Source organism: Stenella coeruleoalba, assembly GCF_951394435.1.
Source record: "Stenella coeruleoalba genome assembly, chromosome: 16".
NCBI lineage: Eukaryota > Metazoa > Chordata > Mammalia > Artiodactyla > Delphinidae > Stenella > Stenella coeruleoalba.
The window spans coordinates 36980374-37004684 of NC_137162.1; the positions used below are offsets into that span (position 1 = coordinate 36980374).

The 24311-nt window shown below is 39.4% G+C and overlaps 1 protein-coding gene across 4 annotated transcripts in view; it reads right to left on the reverse strand.

Annotated features, from left to right (window-relative positions):
• Window positions 1-8715: 8715 nt before the first annotated feature.
• STAMBPL1 (STAM binding protein like 1) overlaps window positions 8716-24311 on the reverse strand; it is a 43092-nt gene continuing 27496 nt past the window's right edge. For 3 of the 4 annotated variants that reach the window (XM_079900771.1, XM_079900772.1, XM_079900773.1), the window contains 6 exons: window positions 23248-23343; window positions 20758-21115; window positions 19591-19715; window positions 17497-17634; window positions 12290-12402; window positions 8716-10812 (listed from right to left, as the gene is read on the reverse strand). In XM_079900771.1, the coding sequence (XP_079756897.1) occupies window positions 10641-10812; window positions 12290-12402; window positions 17497-17634; window positions 19591-19715; window positions 20758-21115; window positions 23248-23343 (1002 nt within the window). In that variant the 3' untranslated portion in view covers window positions 8716-10640. The remainder of the gene's footprint in view (window positions 10813-12289; window positions 12403-17496; window positions 17635-19590; window positions 19716-20757; window positions 21116-23247; window positions 23344-24311) is intronic. The other variant, XM_079900774.1, reaches the window with a different exon arrangement.

Genomic DNA, 24311 nt, shown 5'->3' on the forward strand with positions numbered 1-24311 from the left:
TGACTTTTTATATATAACATATTAAACTTAAATATCTATTAAAAGAAAGTATGACTTAAGTTTACCAGGGGAAACATAGATTTTTAAAAAACAGAAACAGTGCTCTAAAATCTCACTACACATCTAAACCATCTGTTTCCCTTCTCCTAATCAATATCTGTCTCTGAAAATGATACTACAGTTACTTTCACACCAGAAGGGATGGGAAAAATAACAATACTTTCCAAGGACCACTGGTGTCAATCATCACCACTAAGGGATTCACACATATCTTCACTCATTTGTTCTTCAGAACACTTTGGGGAAAATATTATCATGTCCATTTTATTTTACTTTATTTTGACATTAATTTTTTATTGAAGTATAGATTTACAATGCTGTGTTAGTTTCATGTGTACAGAAAAGTGATTCAGTTATACACACATACATATTTCTTTTTTCAGATTCTTTTCCCTTATAGGTTATTACAAAATACTGAGTAGAGATCCCTGTGCTATACAGTAGGTCCTTGTGGGTTATCTTTTTTTTTTTTTCCCGGCCGCACCACGAGGCATGCAGTATCTAGGTTCCCCGACCAGGGATGGAACCTGTGGCCCCTGCGGTGGAAGTGTGAAGTGTTAACCACTGGACCACCAGGGAAGTCCCGGTTATCTATTTGTTATATAACAGTGTGTATATGTTAATCCCAAACATTTTATAGAGGAAGAAACAGAAGTGTTCCCTTAATATCATTATATAGGAGAGCTGCCAACTTCTCTTTTACCCAACTGGCCCAGGAGGTACAAAGATGTATAAAAATACTTTCCCTGCCCTAAAGCGTCTTTGTCTCAAAGCACTTTTCTGCCCAGGCTGTTTAGCATCCTCGCAGCTCCCGGCTGGGTGCCACTTGTCCTCCTGGGTGTAAATATCTGAGTGCGGTAAGCAGCCACTGGCTGTCCTTGGGAGTTAGGAGGTGGATCTCCATCCGTGGAAGCATCTCACTGCGGAGACCTCAGAGTCAAAGATTTAATGCCTGTTTGGTCCAGAAAATCCAAGCTTCCCCTGGTCTCCTCTTCCCTGTAGCTTCAGCTAATTAAGATTAATACTACAAATAATAAGAGCTGGCATGTGCTGAGTAACTGTCATGACCAGATCCTGCCAAGCCTTGTATATTAGGATCCCATTTTATCCTACAACAGCCCTATGGATTGGATAGTCTCACGGCCTTTTTACGGACTGAGCAACCGAGGCTACGAGTGGTTAAGGAACATACCCAATGTTATACTACTGGCAGAGACGGGACTTGGGCTTTGTTCCAAATCCATACTCTTAGCCTTGAAGCCAGCATTTCTCAGAGCAGGTCACAGAGGTCAACCTCATCGGGACCTCATTTTAAACGGACAGATTTCTGGGAAACCCAAAGCCTGCCAAACTAGGAGGTCTGAAGCTGTGGCTGGGAACTTGAGCTTTATTCAGATTTCTCTGGTGATTCTTCTGCACGTCAAAATTTGAGAACCACTGTTAACGTGCTATGATTGAAATTTTCCAGTTGCAAGTTTATGCTTACCAGGCAAGGCACTCCATGCCCACTAAATTGAAACTTAAGGATTAGTGTACAAATGCTTGGAAACAGATTACTTTCAAAATTGAGGCAAAGATCACCAAGCATTCCCGTTGTAGTCACTGCAGGGTTTTAGGTAAAGCGAACCAAGTTGACTGTAGTGTTGTACTTCACATTCACCACCAGAGGGTGCGAGCTCTCCGGTAAAGAAAAGGACGTTTAGAACACTGTCATCTGGAAACCGGCGTGGCCCGAGGCAAAAATCAGGAAAACCTGAACCACCCACCGAATGTGCATTAGTGAAATGTTCTTTCCTTGTGAGCACCCAGCCGCAGTGCCTAAGCACCTTCTCCCAGTCATAGATCAGTGACTCCTCCCCTTCATGCCACAGATGCCCATGACTTGGAGGACTGGACAGGTGGCAGCATCTCTCGATGAGCCTCACGTGAATCTCCAGAGGAGGTAAACCCAGCAACAGACAGGTTTGGCTGCTTCATGAGTCCTCTTCTCTCCCCTAACAATAGCAAACCAAACTCTATCTGACACTTCTCCTATGACCACCAATTTTCCCAGAACGGGCCCATAGAGCCCCTGAAGATGACACGAGTTTTTAATAACATTGATCAGGCAACCTTTGCTGCGAGCATATGAGCAAAAGGAAGCACTATTTTTTAAAAACGAATAATTCTCCGTTGTCTGTGTGGCATCATTTGTGTAGTCAGGCCGAGCTTGAGTACTTTTAGCAGGATTTCAAACAAAGAACAGCCTGGAAAAGAATTTGCAGTTCCCGCAAGGGAGGGGGCTGTCTGGGCCAACACAGTCACTGACTGCAACTCAGCTTATTCAAAAAGATCGGACAAAAAAAAAAGAGAGAAGGAGATGGGACAGCTGGGGACGTGGTTCTTCTGCATCAGAGTAGGAAAACCAGATGTTTAAGTAATGTTTATTCCTGGGACAACCAAGTCAATTCAGGTAATGTTTGAAGGGCACATACTAGAGATACAAAGAAGAAGGTTCTGTCTGTATGGGACTTACAATCTGTGGGGAAAATGGACATTAAACAAGTAGCTAGGGTGCATCGTAAGGATTACAAAAGTGGAAATATACGGGGTAGGAGCTCTTATGACCTCAGGGGAGGCCTCCCTGAGGAAGTAGTGCTTAAGCAGAGGTTTACAGAGTAAGAGATAACTAGGAAAAAAGCGGGGGTGGGGGGGGGAGTGAGAGGATTGAGGCTGGACAAGAGGAAGTAGGGCATATAGGGAATGTGTTCCAGGCAGAGGCCCAGAGATGGGACAGGGTGCTGCAGAAAAGAGAACACAAAGAATTGAACCCACACATAGATTTTAGAAGTACGACTATACTTGACTATAATTTTCCAAAGTAGAGTTCATAACATTTTCTCTGTGAAATGTCTGTCTTGAAATCAGACACCGATTACAAGCTATTAAGGCAACGCTGAGTGAGAACTTTGTTATCTCTGATTCGCTTGCCATTCCCGAGCATTTTCTTACAGGTTAAATCAATTCCTCATCTCAATTTCAGAAATGTATCTGGGAAAAGAACACCCTAAAACCACCATCTCTCACTCTAATTTGTTCCTGATGGCTCCAGCTATTCCAGACTGTTCTTTACGTGGCAACTTCATGCCCCTTAAAGATGGAAGGGAATATAAATGATTACCATTTGCCTGATTGGTTTTGTAACATGTTATCTTCAAGGAAAACAGATGATGACACAGGCTCCTCTGTAGCATAGTTCATGACAGTTTTCAGTGGCCTAAAGCTCAGGGGTCCTTAAGCAGCTTTCCTCTTGTTGGAGAAAAAGCACTGTACTCACACCAAATTAAAAGATGTCCTTTTCACATTCTCATATTCCTCTTAGATCCTGTCTTCTACTTCTTTCCCTCCTCATTCAGTTTTTGAACCTTATTCCTCAGTCCTCTCCTTGGATCACTTCTTTCCTCCCCCACTTTAGATCTCTCTGCATCTGCTACAAAGTAAAACTCCTTAAGAAATGGGCTAAAATCATTTAACTTCAACCTTCCTTTACAAAACGGCATCACCTAATATATTAAGCAGGTGAATCGTATCCTCCAAATTTAGAACTAGCCCTCATTCTTAAAAACAGAAAAAGTTGTGATTTCAGATGGATGTTCTGATGTAATATTCTTGTGAATTCATACACCACTGCATTTAATGAAAAGCAAAAGTAGTATTTTAGAGCGCTATTACTGTGGCGCTAGTTGGTTGCAGCCCAAATAGTTGACCATCCTTGATAAAATAAAATTCTTCTTCTGAATTTGGTTCTAGTGAACTTGATAAAGGCCTGGGACTGGTCACCCACAACAATAAGACTGTGATGAGAGTGCGTTCTAGAAACCTCAGGCGCCTTCATCATCACCTCTGATTTTATTATTAAAAGTTGGCTTTAAAAGAATTAACTTAATAATGTATTGCTCTGTCAAAACTACAATGAGATATCACATCACACCTACTAGGATGGCTATAATAATAAAAAAATAAGTGTTGGCAAGGATGTGAAGAAATTGGAACTTTGTACATTGTTGGTGGGAATATAAAATGGTTTAGCTGTTGTGGAAAAGGTAAGCGTAGAACTACCATGTGACCCTGCCATTGTACCGCTAAATATATACCCAGCAGAATTGAAAACATACACTGAAACAAGTACACGTTTGCACTTGTACAAACAAATAAGTACATGCATGCTTATAGCAGTGCTATTCACAATAGCCAAAAGGTGGAAACAACCCAAATGTCCATTGATGAATGAATGGATAAACAAATTGTTGTATACACATACAATGGATGAAAAGGAATGCACTGATATATATGTTAAAATGTGGATAGACCTGTAAAAGGTTACGTTAAGTGAAAGAAGCCAGACTCAAAAGTTCACGTATTTTATGATTTCAATTATATGAAATCTCTAGACAGAAAAACCCATAGAAACAGAATGCAGATTGATGATAGCCGGGGGTGGGGGAGGGGAATGGGGCTAAATGGCTTAATGGGTAAGAGGTTTTACTTTGGAGAGATGGAAATGTTTTGGAACAAGAAAGAGGTGATGGGGCTTCCCTGGTGGCGCAGTGGTTGAGAGTCCGCCTGCCAATGCAGGGGACACGGGTTCATGCCCCGGTCCGGGAAGATCCCACGTGCCGCGGAGCGGCTGGGCCCGTGAGCCATGGCCGCTGAGCCTGCGCGTCCGGAGCCTGTGCTCCGCGACGGGAGAGGCCACAGCAGTGAGGGGCCCGCGTACCGCAAAAAAAAAAAAAAAAAAAAAAAAAGATAGAGGTGATGGTTGTACAACACTGTGAATGTCCTAAATGTCACTGAACTGTTCACTTTAAAATGGTTAACTTTATGTTATGTGAATTTCACCCCAATAAATTACTTTTTAATAAAAAAATTAAGATTATGTATTGCCCTGGAAAGAATGTCAGTAAGTACAAAGCTTTATTGCTGAAAAAAACCTGCTACATCGGTTAATTCACACACCTCATTTCTGTAGGTAATGAAACCTTGCCCAAAGTCAAGGATAGAGTAAATTCCTTCTGGTTGTTTGTTTTTCTTGTTCATCAGCCTTTATATTAGGAGGACACAAAATGGAGCTTATTTTTTGAACAACCTATAAATGCTTTTTCTTGAAAAATTGAAGAGAGGAATTTTAAACATCCTCTTGGGACTCAAGAATACAGATTCACCACTCATTACATAGACACATCTGGGACGCACCCAGATCGTGACTAATTTGAGTACACAATTTTAGTTTTTCACAGTCAATGCTGGTTAACTCGATGCAGATGAATAGTTAATCCTCCTTGACAGAGGTAAAACAAGACAAAACTAAACTAAACTATTTGTCTCCATTTGGTTTTAGAATGTCTTTTGGTCTAGATAATGCCCAAGACATTGACTTCAAACAAATTAAGTAAAGCCGGTCTGCGGTCTACAGTATTCTAATTCTACCCTCTCTCCCCCAGGGTCCTTCTCCATTTTCCTGTTTTCTCTCCCTCATCCTCTGCATCTCCCCAGACTAACTAAACTAATATTTTTGTCAGCTGCCCCCAAGAAAAATATATTCTTGCCTCGTGAAAAGCCAAGATGCTAGAAAAGGAAACAAGTTTCTTAAAAAAACAGAAGAGTTCTTTGCATATTGGTGTCTTCACAATAAATAACAAGCTAATGTCTTCTAAGAATAAGGAGCTGAAAGTTTACCTTTCTTCCTTTATCTCTGCCAAATACATGACATTTCTCAAGCATCCTTTTCACAGAAGACATTCGCCTGCTAGAAAATTCTGCAATACATGCTGGAAGAGAAACGTCTGCTTTCCACATCTGGGACAACTGTAGCTGGTTTTGCAGCAGAAATTTCGATATAAGTCCAAACCATTATAATAAGGCAGTTTCCAGCACGACCGAAGTGGGTGCAGCAGGGGAAGAACTGGGGGGAAAAATACTGAACCAATTCTAGGATGTGGCCTTAACTGATACTGTATCTCAAATATAATGCCACTTTTTCCACAAGTAAAATTCTACTAAAAAGAAACCAAGAATAACTTCAGTAGCTGAGAATAATCCACAGACATCCTGCTTTGCTCCAAGGTCTATGGAGAAGAGAATGATTTCTGCATGAAACAAAGAAAGTCATTTCCATTCCATCTCTGAGAAAAAAAGAAAACAAATTCAGTAACTATTTTCTGAGTATTATATTAGTTTGCTAGGGTGGCCATAACAAAATACCACAGACTGGTTGGCTTAAACAACAGAAATTTATTTTCTCACAGTTCTGGAGGCTGGAAGTAAGAGATCAAGGTGTTGGCAGATTTGGTTTCCTCTAAGGCCTCTCTCCCCGTAGACGGCCATCTTCTCCCTGTGTCATCACAGGGTCTTCCCTCTGTGTCTGTGTCCTGATCTCTTCTTCTTGTAAGGACACCAGTCACATTGGATTAGGGCCCCCTCTAGTGGCCAAATTTTAATTCAATTACTTCTCTAAAGGTTCTTTCTCCAAATACATTCGCCTTCTGAGGCACTGGGGGTTGGGACTTCAACACGTGAATTCTGCGGGGGGGACACAACTCAGCCCATAACAAGTACATACCAGGTGTCAGGCACTGAGTACAAACAGACCAGCATTCAAAACCAAAGGAAATTCTCAATACTCTGTAATGACCTATATGGGAAAAGAATCTAAAAAAGAGTGGGGCCATATATATATATATATAACTGATACACTTTGCTGTACAGCAGAAACTAACACCACATCGTAATCAGCTATAGTCCAATAAAAATTTTTTAAAAATACAAAGGAAGCTCAGGTGTAATTGGTTCATTTTCTACAGAAGCACAAATCTGAAAAGAAATGAACTAGCTTTGCCTTCGAAGGTAAGGAAGTGGCAAATGGGGCTCTGGAATGGATTCATATTCAAAAGAGGGAGCTGCACTGCCTGCTGGGAATGAGATCTTCCAGAGGAAGCTCTTCCAGGGAACATCTATGGTCATACACCCACCCACTCACGCACACACACACACACACACACACACACACTCACACTCATACGGGCCTCCACGGTGACTCACGTGGGCTCTGCTCCCGGCCAGCCCAGCCCTCCGCGGTGTGGCCACATCTCTGATGGTTCCTCTTTCAGACACAGAACATCAGGAACTCATTCTTCCACGCAGGGCGAGTCATAGGTTTGCAGCCTCCAGGAGTCCTTCAGCTCTGTGACAAGGTCCTCCTGGGAAGTCTGGTTAGTTGGGTTTGCACCTGGCAATAAGAAAACCATACGCCCTTCAAGAGCAGCTTTTCAAACTTCGTCTCAGGCCTGAGATTCTGCGTCCCCTTGCAAGGGAATAAAAATGCCAAGAATGTCCCACTCCCTTAGGGAATATGATATATCTTTTTAATGAAAAATGAATTCCCTTCTAATTCGCTGTTCAGAAGCGATATAATTGGCTCTGAATGCTCAGAGTAGCTCTTTCTATTCTCTCCAGAAATCTAAGAAGCCAAATGTTCTTGGCTTTCAATTGAGTCTTTTCTATCTCTAGGTACCATTCAATGCATCGTTTTTTCATCAGACACCTCTCATTGGACACCCTCTTGGTCTACTACTGTATCTTTGGTTTCCACTCTCAGGATATCGTTCATTTCTCAACTCTCCCTAGTCCCAACAGTCATTGTTACTTGAATAAATTACATAATCTTTTCCTGTGATCAAGTATGTCAGAATATCATGCTGTCCTTAAATGCTAAGACGTCGAGGACAGCATCACTCAGGGGAAAGTGGGCTGTCCGTGGAGCCAGGCTCGCAGAGCTAATATGCCCTTAGCTGTGGGAGACTATAGACTCAAGTCCCCGTGCATTGGGCAAGCAAAGCTCTTGCTTCTGGAGTCTGGGACCTGAACTCTCCAAGCCTACAAGTTGTCATAGGCAGAAATGAGTCACTGAGCTGCCCACAGTAGGCTCTTTATGAATGAGAACTAGAGTAGAAGCTAGGTGACATGATACCTGTATTAGGGAAGAGACAAGTGGGGGCGGAATGTTATCTCGTCCAAGCACAGAGTGCAGGGAATATTCCTCCTAGGAATACAGAAATCCTTGAACTAAAAAGTGGATGCTAGGACATGCAAACAAGATCATTTAGGCAACTCAGATATAATGCCAGGAGGACAGCAAAGTCTGGGAAAGCTGAGGTTGGCACAAAAAACATTGGGAAGAGAGGTTAGATCAGATGAGATTGACTTCCATTCTCTCCTTTTATTGGGGCTACATTTTCTTCATAATGTTTTCCTACCAATTCAACTTGCCAACATACTCCGTCAGTCCCCCATTCCTTCTATTAATCTATTATCTTTTGATCCAGGTAAATGCCTTTCTTATCTGGGTACCAGTCACAAATTCCATTCCAAGCCTTGGTCATATTATAACTTGGTATTCATGATACCCTATTCAGTTTAAATATATTTTTCTTCCTATTCCCTGTGCCTCAGTTTATATAGATACTTTAATTATGAACGTTCTTTCCAAATGATTTTATTTATTCTTTTTGGTTGAGAATTATCAGTATTTCCTATACCTCATTTTTTCTCCCTGTCATCCCTATTGACTTTCACAGAAATAGGCTTTACATTTCCATCTGAGCCTTTTTTTATTCCTCTCTCAAGTGTCTCTGCTTTTAGTCCTCTAAATCAAGTTAATGAATCATCGGCTATCTCAGGTCCTCTGACACCTGATCCCTGAGTAGAAGCTCAGGGCTCTGGTCTCTACACTAAGATTGACTACAGACTCTGAGCCAGGATTCGCTGACACTGAAAACACACGATGGGCTCAGCTGTCTGCAGCCGTGTTTCTTCTCACATCCTCTTTGACCACCGCAGGGAAAAGTCTCAGAAACATATGGCCTGTCTTGGAAACCCCCTGGTACTCAGAATTTCTTATGTGGAACTACATTTTACAGGAATAAAAATAATACAGCAAAACATCTAAAGCTCTGAAAACACATGCAGAGACCTCTAAAAATACAACAGTATAACTTTTAAAAATTGTGAATCACTACGTTGTACACTTAGAACTTATATAATATTGTACACCCACTACACGTCAAAAAAAAAGTTAAAAAATTCCAGACATATTGTTGTTTGCGGCATAATTTATTATCTGGTCATAGTATTTGGGCACATTAATAGGTATTGATTTAACTCCATTGTAACCTCTCTTGAGACAAAGCAACCCAAAAAGAAAGCTTCAAAATGTGCAAAAGTAATAAATATCAAACTTTCTGATCTAAAATGTATAAATATAAAATGTCAGTCATTTCTGGAAACATCTTAAGAAAATCCAGCAACCACAGGTCCATGGGTAAGTGTCTGGCGTGGACGGTGCTAATCTTCGGAACATATCACCTCAGATCCAGTACGATTATTTTTATGTCTTTTACCAACACATGTTTGCATATCTAGGAAAGAAAAAATTGGCTTTACCTCATGATGTTTAACATGATTCTCTTTAGGGAGGGAGTATGGATTTCCTAATTTAAAATGTTTCTAATTTTCAAAATATTTCCACTCAGAACAAATACAATCGTATGTATTCATTTTCAACAAGAAGAAAATGTTTACAAAAGGTGCAAGTAATTTTCATTTGAAATAAATTCTAAGTTCAAAATACTTTCTCTGACGTCACAGCCAGGGAACAGCCAAGCAAACAGAAAAGGACTCAAATAATGTTACTTTGGGGCTATACAAAGCTAATCAAAAAAACAGGATTACAGTTTTCATTGAACTGTTATGAAAAACTAATTTGGCCATATCAAGCAGAAATAATTCAGGACACATTTGATATCATTTTCTTTAATAATCGTTTGCTTGCTGGGACCCTGGAGAAAACTGTTAATTGTTTAAGTATCACACAGATATGTAAATGGAAAGGAAACTTTATGTATAATCAACTCTGCTACAGAAATACTGTCATTCTTTTGTAAGTAAAATAGTAATGACAAGAAATCAGAAGAAAATACAAAGACTGCTTAATTTTATGAGATAAGAAAATTCCAAAGTAAGCAATAAAGTGTTTTATCCTATATTATATTGCTACTAGTTCTCTCCTTAAAAAAAAAAAAAAAAGAGGCTTATGTGTTTTATAGCTGGAAGTCTCTACCTCTTAATCTCCTTCACCTATTTCACCTGCAAACCCCCTTCCCTCTGGCAACCACGCATTTGCTCTATTTATGACTCTGTTTTGTTTTGTTTTTTAGATTCTACATAAAAGTGAAATCATATGGTATTTGTCTTTCTCTGTCTGACTTATTTCACTTAACATAATACCCTCTAGATTCATCCACGTTGTCGCAAATGGCAAGATTTCATTTTTTTATGGTTAATATTTCATTGTGTGTATGTATATATCTCACATCTTTTTAAGCCACAGGGGTGTAATATATAGCGTAAGGAATATGGTCAATAATATTTTAATAACTTAGTATGGGGACAGATGGTTACTAGACTTACCATGGTGATCATTTCATAAGGTATGAAAATGTCACTATATTGTATACCTGAAAGTAACATATTACATCAACTATATTTCAATCAAAAAAAAAAGGAGGGGGTGAAAAATAAACACGATGTGCAAAAAATAACCAACGTTGTCTACTCACACTGAACAGCCTGGGGTCCTTGGTGTGTGGATGAAAGCCCTTCTTTTTACAAGCGGAAACCTCAAGCATGCCAGCACTGGTGAGCCTGAAGATGCCGGTGCTAAGTTTCAGAGTGAAAAAAAGGTACAAAAATTAAGGGTCATTTGGGCTTTCCAGATGCTTTCATTTGAATGGCACAAGCATACATATTCTTCAAATGGAATGGAGAAAGAAACGACACACTAAAAATTCTACAGTGATTTTTTTAAACTAGTGTTGTGCTGACGGCCTAGAGGAAGACTGAAGAGACCAATGCTACTGCCAAGTGCCTGAACTGCTGTGTGAGACCTTGGGAGAAAAGCTGAGACCCCATAGGAGGAAATTACAGGTGATGGATATTTCTAATTTCTCTAATACATGCATATCTCATTTTATTGTACTTCACTTTATTGCACTTCGAAGATACTGCATTTTTACAAATTGAAGGTTTGTGGCAAGTCTGCATTGAGCAAGTCTACTGGAGCCATTTTCCAGTATTTGCTCACTTCACATCTCTTTGTCACATTTTGGTAATTCTCACAATATTTCAAACTTTTCCATTATTATATTTGTTATGGTAAAGTGTGATCAATGATCTATGACTCGCTGAAGACTCAGATGATAATTCGCATTTCTGAGCAATAAAGTATTTTTAAATTAAGGTATGTACATTGTTTTTTTAGACATAATGCTACTGCACACTTAATAGTCTGCAATGTAAACATAACTTTCATATGCACTGGGGAACCAAAACATTCATGTGACTCATTTTATTGTGTCAGTTGCTTTATTGTGGTGATCTGGAACTGAACCTGCAATATTTCTGAGAAATAAATAGTATTTATAGCTGCAGCAAATATTTACTGAGTGCTGGCTGTAGTGCCAGGCACTATGCTAAGCCCTTTATGTAGACTATCATCTAGTTTCACCTTCACATCAATCTGTGATGGATAAGTATCAGGGATGAAGAGACTGAGGGTCACAGTGGTCAGGTATCAAACCGGGATCCCAGTATCAGTTTGTCTGATTCCTCTGCTCATAATCGTGCTATGATAGTCACTGTCCTTCACATTTAGGAAAGTTTTGGAGATAATTAAGCTAAGGCTGGGAATTTTCTTCTCTCTTTTTTTTTTGGGCCGAACGATTCAGCATGTGGGATCTCAGTTCCCGGACCAGGGATGGAACCTGTTCCCCCTGCAGTGGAAGCGCAGAGTCCTAACCACTGGACCGCTAGGGAAGTCTCCAAGGCTGGAAATTTTCTCACAGCAGAAATCATTACAATAGAACTAAGATCTCAGACGGCAAACTGGAATAACATCTGCTTTATCCACTTCAAGGTCATGTAAAGAAGGAAAACCAGTAATTCTACCACGGAAAGGACCTTTAAAAGCAAAAGATGGCAGACCTACAAGTTATGGAAGCCAGCAGGCACCAGTCTCTTTTTCCCAAGGGCATGGTTTGCCTACTTATCCAAGTGCTACAACCTGGTGTGTGGACACACTTGAACCTAGCAGACCCAGACAAAGCCTTACTTGAACCCTCTCAATAGCCACACTTACTCTTTATGCTTCGGTGAACAGACAATGGCAATGGCCTCTGGCAACATGAGCTGATAAGAACAGTGAGTGTGGAGGTCAACACTGGATAAGAACGCAGTTTGGGTTGGATGTGTCTATAAAAAGAAAAGAGGACACTCTTATTGGACAATCCTATTGGACAATCAATAGCTGAGTGCTGGTCAAAGTCAGAGCCCACGCCAAGAAAAAACTCTAGTTATTTGCTTTTTCTTTTTTACCGTCATTAATCAAATGAGGATTCTGAAAATGTCTTGCTGACATAATCCTTCCCTTTATGCATCTATAGAATAACTACAACTTTGAGAAGAGGCTCTTGGGAGCGTTTATGTACTTTCTGCTTATTAGGATAACATAAAACTGAAAATTTGCCAAAGCCTTTACATAGATCTTCATTTAATCATCACAACTCATCTGGGAGATATTTAGTGTCTCAGTTTTATGTACAAGGATCCTGAGATTCCTTTAAGGAACTTGCTTGCAAGGAGCACAACTGTGACTGGAAACCCAGAGACACTTATATACAACACCGTGGACATAAAAGGAAAAGTTTCGCTGAATGTTCCACACTATGCTGGTATCCCTTCATGGATCCCCATTCCCTACAGATGAGGGAACAGAGCTCTCCAAGGTGTTGAAGATGTTTGGGACTCATCTCGCATGACGGGAGGGAAGGGGAGACTATAAATTAAAAGAGCTGTCTTCCAGGTTTGGGGCTATATATAGACCTGTGTTTAGGAGAGACAAACACATGCACCCACATGATTTGTAATTCACAGTAAACCCCAACCACCCTTGAAAAAGGGTTGCAACCACTTAAATCATGTATCCAACATCCCCGTCATGCTGGGTCCTGGCTCCATCACTCCCTAGTTGTATGACACTGCAAAGATTCCATAACCTCCTCATGCCTATTTCAGCAATTGTAAAATAAGGATAATAATCATTTTCTTCATGGGATTGTTATGAAACTTAAATGAGACAATCCATGTAAAATTCTTAAAACAGTGCCTAGCACAGCGATAGGAATCAAAATCATTAGCTTTTATGATTGCTGTTGTTATTGCTGTTTTTATTGTAATGTTGTCATTTTTTAAATTTAATTTTTATTTTATATCGAAATATAGTTGATTTACAATGTTGTGTTAGTTTCAGATGTACAACAAAGTGATTTGGTTATACATATACAGATATCCATTCTTTTTCAAATTCTTTTCCTATATAGGTCATTACAGAATATTGAGGAGAGTTCCCTGTGCTATACAGTAGGTCCTTGTTGATTATTTTATATATAGTAGTATGTATATGTTAATCCCAAACTCCAAGTTTATCCCTCTCCCCCTTTCCCCTTTGGTAACCATAAGTTTGTTTTCTATGTCTGTGGGTCTATTTCTATTTTGTATATAAGTTCATTTGTATCATTTTCTTTTAGATTCCATGTATGTGATATCATATGATATTTGTCTTTCTCTGTCTGGCTTACTTCACTTAGTATGATAATGTCTAGGTCCATCCATGTTGCTGTAAATGGCATTATTTCATTCTTTTTCATGGCTGAGTAATATTCCATTGTATATATGAACCACATCTTCTTTATCTATTCCTCTGTCGATGGACATTTAGGTTGCTTCCATGTCCTGGCTATTGTAAATAGTGCTGCAATGAACATTGGGGTGCATGTATCTTTTTGAATTATGGTTTTCTCCAGATATATGCCCAGGAGTGGGACTGCTAGATCATATGGTAGTTCTATTTGTAGTTTTTTAAGGAACCTCCATACTGTTCTCCATAGCAGTTGTACCAATTTACATTCCCACCAATAGTGCAGGAGGGCTCCCTGTCTCCACACCCTCTCTAGCATTTACTGTTTGTAGACTTTCTGATGATGCCCGTTCTGACTGGTGTGAGGTGATACTGCATTGTAGCTTTGACTTGCATTTCTCTAATTTAGCGATGTTAAACATCTTTTCATGTGCTTTTGGCCATCTGTATGTCTTCATTGGAGAAATGTCTATTTAGATCTTCTGCCCATTTTTTGATTAGGTTGCTTGTTTTCTTGATATTAAGCTACATGAGCTGTTTGTATATTTTAGAGATTAATCTCTTGTCAGTTGCTTCATTTGCAAAAATTTTCTTCCATTCTGTGGGTTGTCTTTCCTTTTGTTTATGGTTTCCTTTGTTGTGCAAAAGCTTTTAAGTTTAATTCGGTCCCATTTGTTTATTATTTATTTATTATCTTTTTTTTTTTTTTCATTACTCTAAGTGGTGGATCGAAAAAGATCTTGCTGTAATTTATGTCAGAGAGGGTTCTGTCTATGTTTTCCTCTAAGAGTTTTATAGTATCCCATCTTACATTTAGGTCTTTAATCCATATTGAGTTTATTTTCGTGTATGGTGTTACAGAGTGTTCTAATTTCATTCTTCTACTGTAGCTGTTTTACACTTTTGCCAGCACGTCTTATTGAAGAGACTGTCTAATGCTGTCATTATTAACTTGAGGGCATAGGTGCATAGAAACCGCTTCATGCCTTTACACATAACTATGATCTGTTGAAGAAATGCAAGATTTCAAAACCCCTTTCTACTTTATTTAATAAAATGAAGGTAAAATCCATTGATACCTATTTATAGAAAGATAAATGTCCGGCAGGGAAAAAATAACTATTGGTCTGCATAGACCTAGATCAACTGAAGAATAGAAATTAACTTTTAAAGCCCAAACCTTTAGTGAGGGCATGAGTGGGAGGGTCTGACTGCCTGTTACCTGATTCAGTGAAAACCTTCTATTCATACATAGAGCCTTCTATGCCTTGATTAAAAAGTAAGAAGTGTTCAAAGAAGCTCTATTGCTATGGAGGCAGCAAGCAGATTGTCAAACAGACAAATCACTTTCCCTTCAACTTATTTCCAGACTGAATGCACACTGTTAAGACATTCTGTTGTTTGTTTGTTTTTTCATCGTTTCTGTTTTGTGTCTTTGTGTTGCACCTTAAGATATTCTGAGTCCTTCATTTCTGCCAAGAGGAATCACTCCAGCTCCAATAAGGACAGCTCTCCCATGGGAGAATGGTGCTCCAATCCCATGCCCCCATTCTATGGAGATAAAAATGATGATGATGATGGTAATGACGATGATGACAACATCAGCAGCTGATGCCATTTATCACAATTGAATAACATGACAGGCACTGAACTAATCACTTTTCCAGGAATTAATTTTACAAGATGAGATGAGTGCTGTTATTATCCCCATTTTACCAGATGAGGAAACTGAGCTAAGCAGAAGAGTAAATAACATGCTTAAGGGCATAGAACTAGTTAAGCTGAGACGTCTAAATTGAAATCCAGATCCGTCTGATTCTGATTCAACCTTTCTTTCCGATGACAATTTATATCCAAAAAATGTTAGCTCTGGAATTTGTTGCTATCGTTATGCCAATAAAGACCATCACAAAAAGTCATTACAACCACTGAAGTTTAGAAATACAACATGTTACTGATTTCCTTGAACCACAACAATCTGACATGGTAAAATTTAAAAAAAGCAAAGTCTTAGGATTCTAAAATTATGCTAAATTCATTATTTAAATGACTTCATTGTTGCATACATTATATGTACATGTCATGAGGGAAAATCTTTTGTTTCTGATCTGGGAAATGTTTTATGAGATAAACTAACACTGACTTTTCAACATAAGCATAATTTAACTGTCATTCTTTCTCAGTTTATGTTACAATTGCTTTGCTACAATTTGTTTTCCTTTAAAATGCATTCTTGTTACATCAAACTAAATAATGCCTTTAAAATGACCCAGTTTCTAAGCAAACGGTAAGGCGCATACTGGTAAGGAAAACAGACATACAGAAAATTTTTGCAAAGTCTTCATTATAAATAATTTCTTGTATTTGAGAGGTGATTTATAGTTTTCAAGGGGCTTTCACATCTAGTATGTTGCTTACAGCTCACACAAATCGGTGAGGGAGAGAAGGCATTCATTAGCTCTACTGGATCAATAAGGGAACCTGGAAACAGGACGCTAAGAGTCCTGATCGAAGGACTGTACCGGCACACAGTAATTTGCAGGTGGAGCTAGGACTAGTCTCCTCTGCCCTCCTGAATTACAAAACACCAAAAGCTTGGTGATTGTGTGTGTGTGTGTGTGTGTGTGTGTGTTGAGGTGTGGGTGAGGATGTGTGTCCTGCCCCTCCTCAATACTTCTCTATAAAGCAAGTAAAATAAAAAATGGCTCCTTCTCACTCTTCAGAGGCCCTTGGAGGTCCCTAGGATGTGCCCTGGAAACCCTGACTAGCATCTCATGCCGTGAGATGACTTGTTCCTACCCCAGGCCCAGATGCATGAGACTGAATGGAAAAATGTCCCCAGATAGATGAAACCATGGATAGGAAAAGTACACTATCATCACCAAATATCATCAGCTACAATATTCTGAGCTCCTAGAAAAAATGTGCTAAGAAGTTCACTGACATTATCTCACTGTCACATGAAGTCCATTATTATGGTCCCCATTTTATGGATGATAAGCTGATGCTCAGATGGCTTAAATAACTTGCCAACATTCCTATAGTGAATTCCTAGCAGAGCTGATATTTAAACTCATGTCTTTTGATTTGTAAGCCCTTTCCTGCTCCTATGGTGGCCTGGTGGATGTTGGAACCCAATGTTTTTGGCCCTACTCCATGGCTGTTTATACAGCGACGCATACATCCTTGGCCTGTAGGGGAGGTGAAGTGGAGGGTAAGGTCCCTATTTGATATGTACAAACACGTTTTTAAAAGAGACCTTTTCAGAAATTTTCTTAAAATAATTTACTTTAGACCCACAGCCATGGGAAAGAGAATGTTAATAATTGTCTAATCATATGAGTTAAAAATCTGCCTAGGTCTCCATTAGACTACATAAAATCATCAGAACAAGTCAGCTGATTTCCAAATGTTTATCTCTCTTCCAACTTGGGATGGTAGGAAAGAGCATACTATAGCCCTCTCCAAATCTGGATTTGACAGATGTAGACACGGCCTAACATTGAAGAAAATGCTTTAAAACGATGACATTTATTCCACTTGAAAATTTTAAAAATAAGAAACTATTTCTTAAGCTAAACTTCCTCCAGAAGGAGAACAGCCCGCCAAAAAATAAATAAATAAACTGAAACCCCAAATGTGAAACATACATGGATCCATCCCAGAGTGAGGAGATTGTGCTGATCCTGAACACCGAATAATTCTTCTACATTCTCCACGTCACAATAGTCTGGTCCTGCAGACTGTTTTGGCACGATTAAGTGGGTAATAGTAAATTCATTATGCGTCTGAAAAGCAAATAGCAAAGAGAATAATAAGCATCTGACAGGGAAAAAAAAAGCCTGAGTAGGAAGTATAATGTTTTAACAAGACTAGAAAGTGCCCACCACTTACATCATCATCCTCGCACCCCGACCCATCACAATTCAAAAGCAAAGCCCCACACCTGAACACGGATCATCTGCCCAAAATTTGAGAGTCAGTTGTTTGGAGCCTGAAACCCATTTTCACAATATAAAATGTATCATAAATAGGAATTAGCATCCTGGGCTGGTCCCTGGAAGTTTAGCTAGTAAATAATGGTGTGTTATATTACATCTGCAGTGGAAAAACTCAGAACAAAACAGTAGCAGGTTTATTTGGCGGGGAGATGCTAAGTAAATAATTTTGTGGTTTTATTGAAGGACATTTCTAAGGTTTGTGAAGGTTGATGGTCTTGTTTTTAGTTTATTGTTATTTAATTTCGCGTGAAGATTTACGACTTTCTTCTACTATGGTGGGGGGCGTAGAATTCACTGGGATTTTCCATAATTAAGGTAATGTTTTGGATTGGCAATTAGATAAAGAGAAAGGAAAAACAAATTGCCCCTCTTAGGTAAAAGATAAGAGTTGAAAGGAAGAGGGCTGTAAAGTAGTGATAGGATCCTCAGAAAAAAGAAGTTTGTGTGCTGAGGAGCTGTCCATCCTTGCCCAGCGCCATCTTGTCTCTAGTCTTAGGGCACTTCTGCAAACTGGGCCCTATTCCTTTGGCCTTGATTACAACACTTCTCTCCATCCCAGCTCCTCCTTTCATGGCTAACTTTATGTATTCTAAACGTATGTAGTATAAACATCGGCTTTCAAGGAACCCCTTCTTGACCCTCCCAGGCAGGGTTTCCCAGGTACACCTTCCCATGATACCCTGCACTTCCACTGAGAGCACCCAGCTCCATTTATAATTAATCATCTCTCTGGTTCTTTATAAGCATCACATGGCAAAGACTGAGGCTGTCGTAGGTGACTGAATGCCTGTCTGATGAAGGAATGAATGAAGAATGAATCAATGAATGAGTGAATCAAACTAAGTACAAAATGTGGTGTTGGGGAAGAAGCGTCCATAGCATACTGCCCCCTGCAGGGCAAAGAAGGTGGCTGTGGGGAGGAGATGGCAGGTCACTCTCCTTTGCTTGTCTCCTGTGTTTCTTCTGCCCTGGGGGAAACGTGATGATGCAACACTGGAATACAGTAGGAGAATGTGTGTTGAATGAAACATCCTATTCAGTTAAATAACAGTTTCCAAGTAAATGTTTAGGGATGAAAATGTGTCTGGACTTAGAAACATAAACTGATACCCCACAGAGGGTACAAAGGCACTTCCAAAGAAACATTGTTCCTCTTTCTTGAAGTAGGAAATTAAATGTATCTTCTCTCTTTTATCTCCTTCTAGTTTGATATTGTCTTTCATCACTTATTTCTGATAAAATCTTCCATACTTAAATATGACCTGTGCTATAAGACTGCAGTTTGTTGAAACTACTGCCTTAAAGAAAACAACAAAACCCTAGCTTTATTCTGCATGTATCTGAAAAAGGGTGGCGAGATTATACCTACCACAGACAAAAGCAGGTTGAGTTAATCATAGGAATATATGTGAAACTAACAATTGCAACGGAAATTTGATTCAGGAAACTAGATGGTTCTGGAAATCTGAAAGCCACCCTTTTTCTAAACAAATATTTAACTTATGGTTTGATTAGTTAGTTCTTTACAATAAACTTTCATAGTATCTCTGAAATTTTACAATCCATTTTCTAGAAGGATAATTCCATTAATAATGACAGTAGTTTTATGAAATTAATCTATATTGAGTTAATTTCATAATGTTTATGAAACTTAGGATGCTTTTGCTCTGCTCAGCTTATCACAAGAAAGCCAGCTCTACTGAAAGTATCCTGTGCAGGGAAGATATGAAACAAACACCATACCAGTTTCCCACAGAGTATTCCACAGGTTTCTATTCCTCTCACTGTATTAGATTCTGCCAGGAGCAGAAATCTGTGGCAAAGATCTCTTGATAAAACGACGTATCTCAGTCCTTCAACCACTAAATCTAAGAAACAGAAAAGGGAGAGAAGACAAAAAGAAGAAACCTTACATCCCATCCTTCAAAACTGTTTTTAGCAAGTGACTGCAGGTAAATATAAATTTCAAAAATGAAACAATCAGATGCTCCACTTTCTGTATTTCATTTTAAAACTTGTAAAAGTGAACATCGACTAGAAGGAAGGTAAAATTACCCCTTGCGTATAAATTATTCATATACAAGTGGGAAGGTGCAAGCACGTTTACATCTTTGTGCCTCGTATCAACTATTTACATGTATGTGTGTGTGTTCTTTTGGCGCAAGGTGCACAGGCTGCATAGACTACATCTCATATTCTATAAGTGGTAGGATTAACCTTTTTTGTGTTTGCCATGTGTTACTTATATCTTATGAAAGTTGGTGATCATTAGGTAAAAGCCCATGTTTTTTGAGACAATTGGCAGTAGAGTAATTTATAAAATGGTTGCTTATCATAACTCTTTCAAAATAAATGGAAATATAAATTCCACTTAACAGTGTCTGCTGGGAAATTTTCCCGTTTGGTTTTGGAAAGCTGCCAGCACTGATGTAGCAGTCCAGGCAGCACTAACTTTTGGCAGAAACACATAACCCCTTTGGAGGTTAACACCCATATTTAGGTTAACGCTAAATATTTAAATTTAATGACTGAACAAGGTTCTGAACAAACAAGTTTTCCAGCATCTCCTTTCCTCTCCAGTGTGTTTACCTTTAGGATTCAGTGCTTCTTGGTCAAAATACGTGAAAGGAAAAAAAAATGCTTGGAATTTTTCTCTCTTAAGATCTCTGTACCACGATCAAATACAGTGCTGTTTATCATGGAGCCTCTGTTCTACCAGGGGGTAAATCACGTTTCCGGAATTCTGAGGTTACATATAGCAAAAGTCAGGTGATATTGTCATTCACACCACATCATGTAGGGGAACTACCACAACTAACAATAAAATGAGGGGACCCCTCCCAGATGTCACAGAAATATGGTTCCACTAGAGGAGATTCCACGTCTTGTGGGGTGCATTTCCTCACTTACTCTGAACAGCACTTAGAGTTGCAGCTGGCTTTAAGGCCCTGTTTACGGGAGGCGAGCGGCCAGCGTAATTGGTTGCATCACTTTTATTAGGCTGATCTGCAAATACATTCAGCAAGGAATTGTTCTGGTGTGTGGAAAAGCAGGACAAAGCACTCCCATCAATCTGCTCTGACTGCGCTGGAGTTTCCTGGCTTCGCATCTGACTCCGGGCTAATTCTTGCTTCTTGAGCTGATCTTCGAAAAACAAGAACTGCTCCGATTCTAGCTGCTGCTGGCGCATCTGAGCGATCCGCTTCCTTTCTGCCTCTATCAATCTCTGATGCTCCAGTTTTTTGAGAATTTCAGCTTTATATTTGTTCTAAAAAAATGTGGTTGCCAGAAGAAAAGGTTAGTTTCCAAGGCAAAAGCATCAAACTGGGATTAGACAGTTTCAATCTTCTAGCAGACGGAGAGACACAGCTAGATACTGCGATATGCCCACAGGGACACTCCTGAGACTGCCAGGAAAATATGTAACATCGTGGCAAAAGCCCCTTAATCTGATTACAGGAGCAGTTCTAAATCCACTCATATTTTACCAGAGACGGGCCAGGACAATCAAGTTCCCTCCACCCTCCGGTGCTTTTAAATATTAGTAATCAAAGTCAGGATTGTCTGCACAGCCTGACTGATCAGACCATACCTCAGAAATAGTTATATCACCCTGGACTGCACTGTCCAATATAGTAGCCACTAGCTACATGTGACTACCTAAGTTTAATTCAAATGAAATGAAATTAGAAATTCAACTCCTCAGTTCTCACTAGCCACACGTAAAGTACCACGGGCTAGTGCCTCCCGTATCAGAGAGTGCCAAATAGAGCATTTCCGTCATCATACAAAGTTCTGTGGGACAGTGCCACCCTAGAAGCTTTTGCATTTGACTCTATAACTCATAGTGCTGGAACTTTATGGAGAAGGGGGAATCACTAACAAATGGTTCTCAGAATGTGGTCCAATCAACTCTATCAAAACAAACTACTAGGAGTTTTGTTAAAAATGAAGATTCCCAAGCTCCCCAGTCTTAACAAAAATATCCAGTCATTATTAGGTCAAAGAATAAATCTTTAACAAGCTTCCCAAATAATTCTGATGAAAACTAGACTTTGGGAGCTACTGTAAGGCAGGGGTGAGGTAGGGGACAGAGCTTACAGCAGTGTAAGCTTACATCAAAACAGCTTACGCTTTGATATGCACTCTGGGTCTTGTTATAGAGCAGACTGGCCTTCAGCGGGTCTGGGGTGGGGCCTGAGAATCTGCATTTCAACAGGCTCCCCGGTGATGTGAGTGTTGCCTGTAGCAAAGGCTTTTCAGTGTGTCTGTTCATCTGTCCAAGGCATAAAGCCTGCCATTCCATCCCCCAAAGATTTCTACATGTCATATACTTGGGATCCTACTGTGGACTAGGAAGTAACTGGTGTCACCAAAGGCAGACCAGGTTAACAACTGCTGAGGCCGCTCCTCCCAGAGCGCTCCTGAGAGGACCAGCATGCACATTGCTGAGTAGGGAAGGGAGCTTAACTGGGCTGTTAAATTAAATCCCTTCCTGCTGTTCTGTCCAAGCCGCCAAAATCACTTTTATCTTTCATAGTTCAAATCAAATCATGAGTAACCACACTGGAGGAAATCTTCTCATCTCAACATTCCTTCTGTCACTCAGTGCAAACAGCTCACTCAAACCTGCCTTCTAGCTATACCAAAGGAAGCAGAGAAGGCCTGTGACCACACTCCGAGGTAACAAGATTGGACTGAACTGAGAGTCAGTAAAAGTGACAACTTCCAAAGCACATAAACACATAGCCAAACAAAAAAGCAAAACAACCTTTATCATTATGCTGTAAACATTAAGAGTTCAAGTGTTGAACTGGAGTATCTTACAGACTGACTGGTCAGCTGCTTCTTTCAATGCCCTTCAGTCTCAGACATCATTTTCATTTTCACTCTCTATTTAATAAGAATCCAGGAGCCATCACCCCTTGGTGATATGATTACATTTCACTCATATGGTTAGCCATTATTCCATCTGATGTTATACTGATTACAATATTTAAGAATCAAATTCACATTTCCAAGGCATACGTAATTAGACACATCAGAAACTATATACTGTTCTCCCTACCGCTCTTACTGTCTCCTTTCATTGCTAAAACGCAGCCATCTGGCTCAAGATTACATTGGCAAGAGTTGGTCAAAAAGCTCTGCTTAAATCACTGTAAGAAGTCTATTTCCTAATGCTTCACTTTATTAGATGTTGACAGGAAATAAAAATACCACATCCTTGGTGCAAGTGCTTAACCAGGATATCAACATGAATTTTTTATGGGTTTTACGTCACTGTATTTTTAATTTTTAATTTGAATGCATACGACATTTGAAAAACTCATTAAAATGAAATTCAAAAAATATTTGCACAGAAAACAGTCATGCAATAAATGTATCAACTGAACTTACTTCGCTTTGCAAATATTCTTGGTATTCTACGTTATATTTCTTTAAAAGGTCCTTCTTCAATTCATCTGTCCTTGGGAATGCAATCTCCTTCAGTTTCTTTTAAAAAATATATATATACATATTGATTAGTGGGATTTTCAGTATAGTCAGCTTTCAGATCATCAGCTGAGAAAGAAAAACAGCTGGTATGTGCATTAGAAATCAAGACACAAGTAACCAAAGATGATCGCGGAAAAATCAATCTTTTCTAGGGCTCCAAAATATAACTTTTCAGTAGAGAAGAGAAAAAATTATCCCCTTTGTAAGACCTTTATCGACTTCACTGGTTAGATAAGCATTTTGTTTAGTAGGTACCTCATTTTTAGGTAGTGGGTTTGTAACCGCACATTCCATGGTAGGTAAATTTTATGGCATCATAGTTAGAAGGGACCTCAGAGAACACCGTAAGTAGGGATCCCTAGTCTTAACAGACTGTAAAAAGGAACTCAGGCACTTTTTATAAAAATATAGATTCCCAGGCCTAACCCAAGACCTACTGAGACAACATATTTAGAGAAGGGTTTGGGATCTGGATCTCAAACAATTTCCCAGTGATCATAATTTAGGAAAATCTGATACAGTCCAAGCACCCACCAGCCCCGCCTTTGTAGAGATGAGGAAACAAAGGCCTAGAGGGATTGAAAGGCTTGTCCAATGTCATACAACTAGCTAATGGCCTCATTAGGACTAAAACTCCTAACTCTAGCCAATCTTTTGTCATCCATCCATCCATCCATCCATCTATCCATCATTCATTTATTCAAGCACAAACAGAAAATGTATATGCTTTTGGAGAATTCTTTCCCTACAAGTAAAAATAAGAATAACCCTAAATTAGAGTCAAAGATCCACCTTGGCAGCCTAAGACCTTGGTTTCCATACAGAATTTTCTGAGTTTACGTGAACAAGAGAGTTGAGGGGAAATGCTACTCAAAGGCCTGATAATGAATGACCCTTCAGATAGTGTACAGAAATTTTAAAATGTAGATGACCATTTGACAAAAATTTGTGTTCTGCTTACAGGC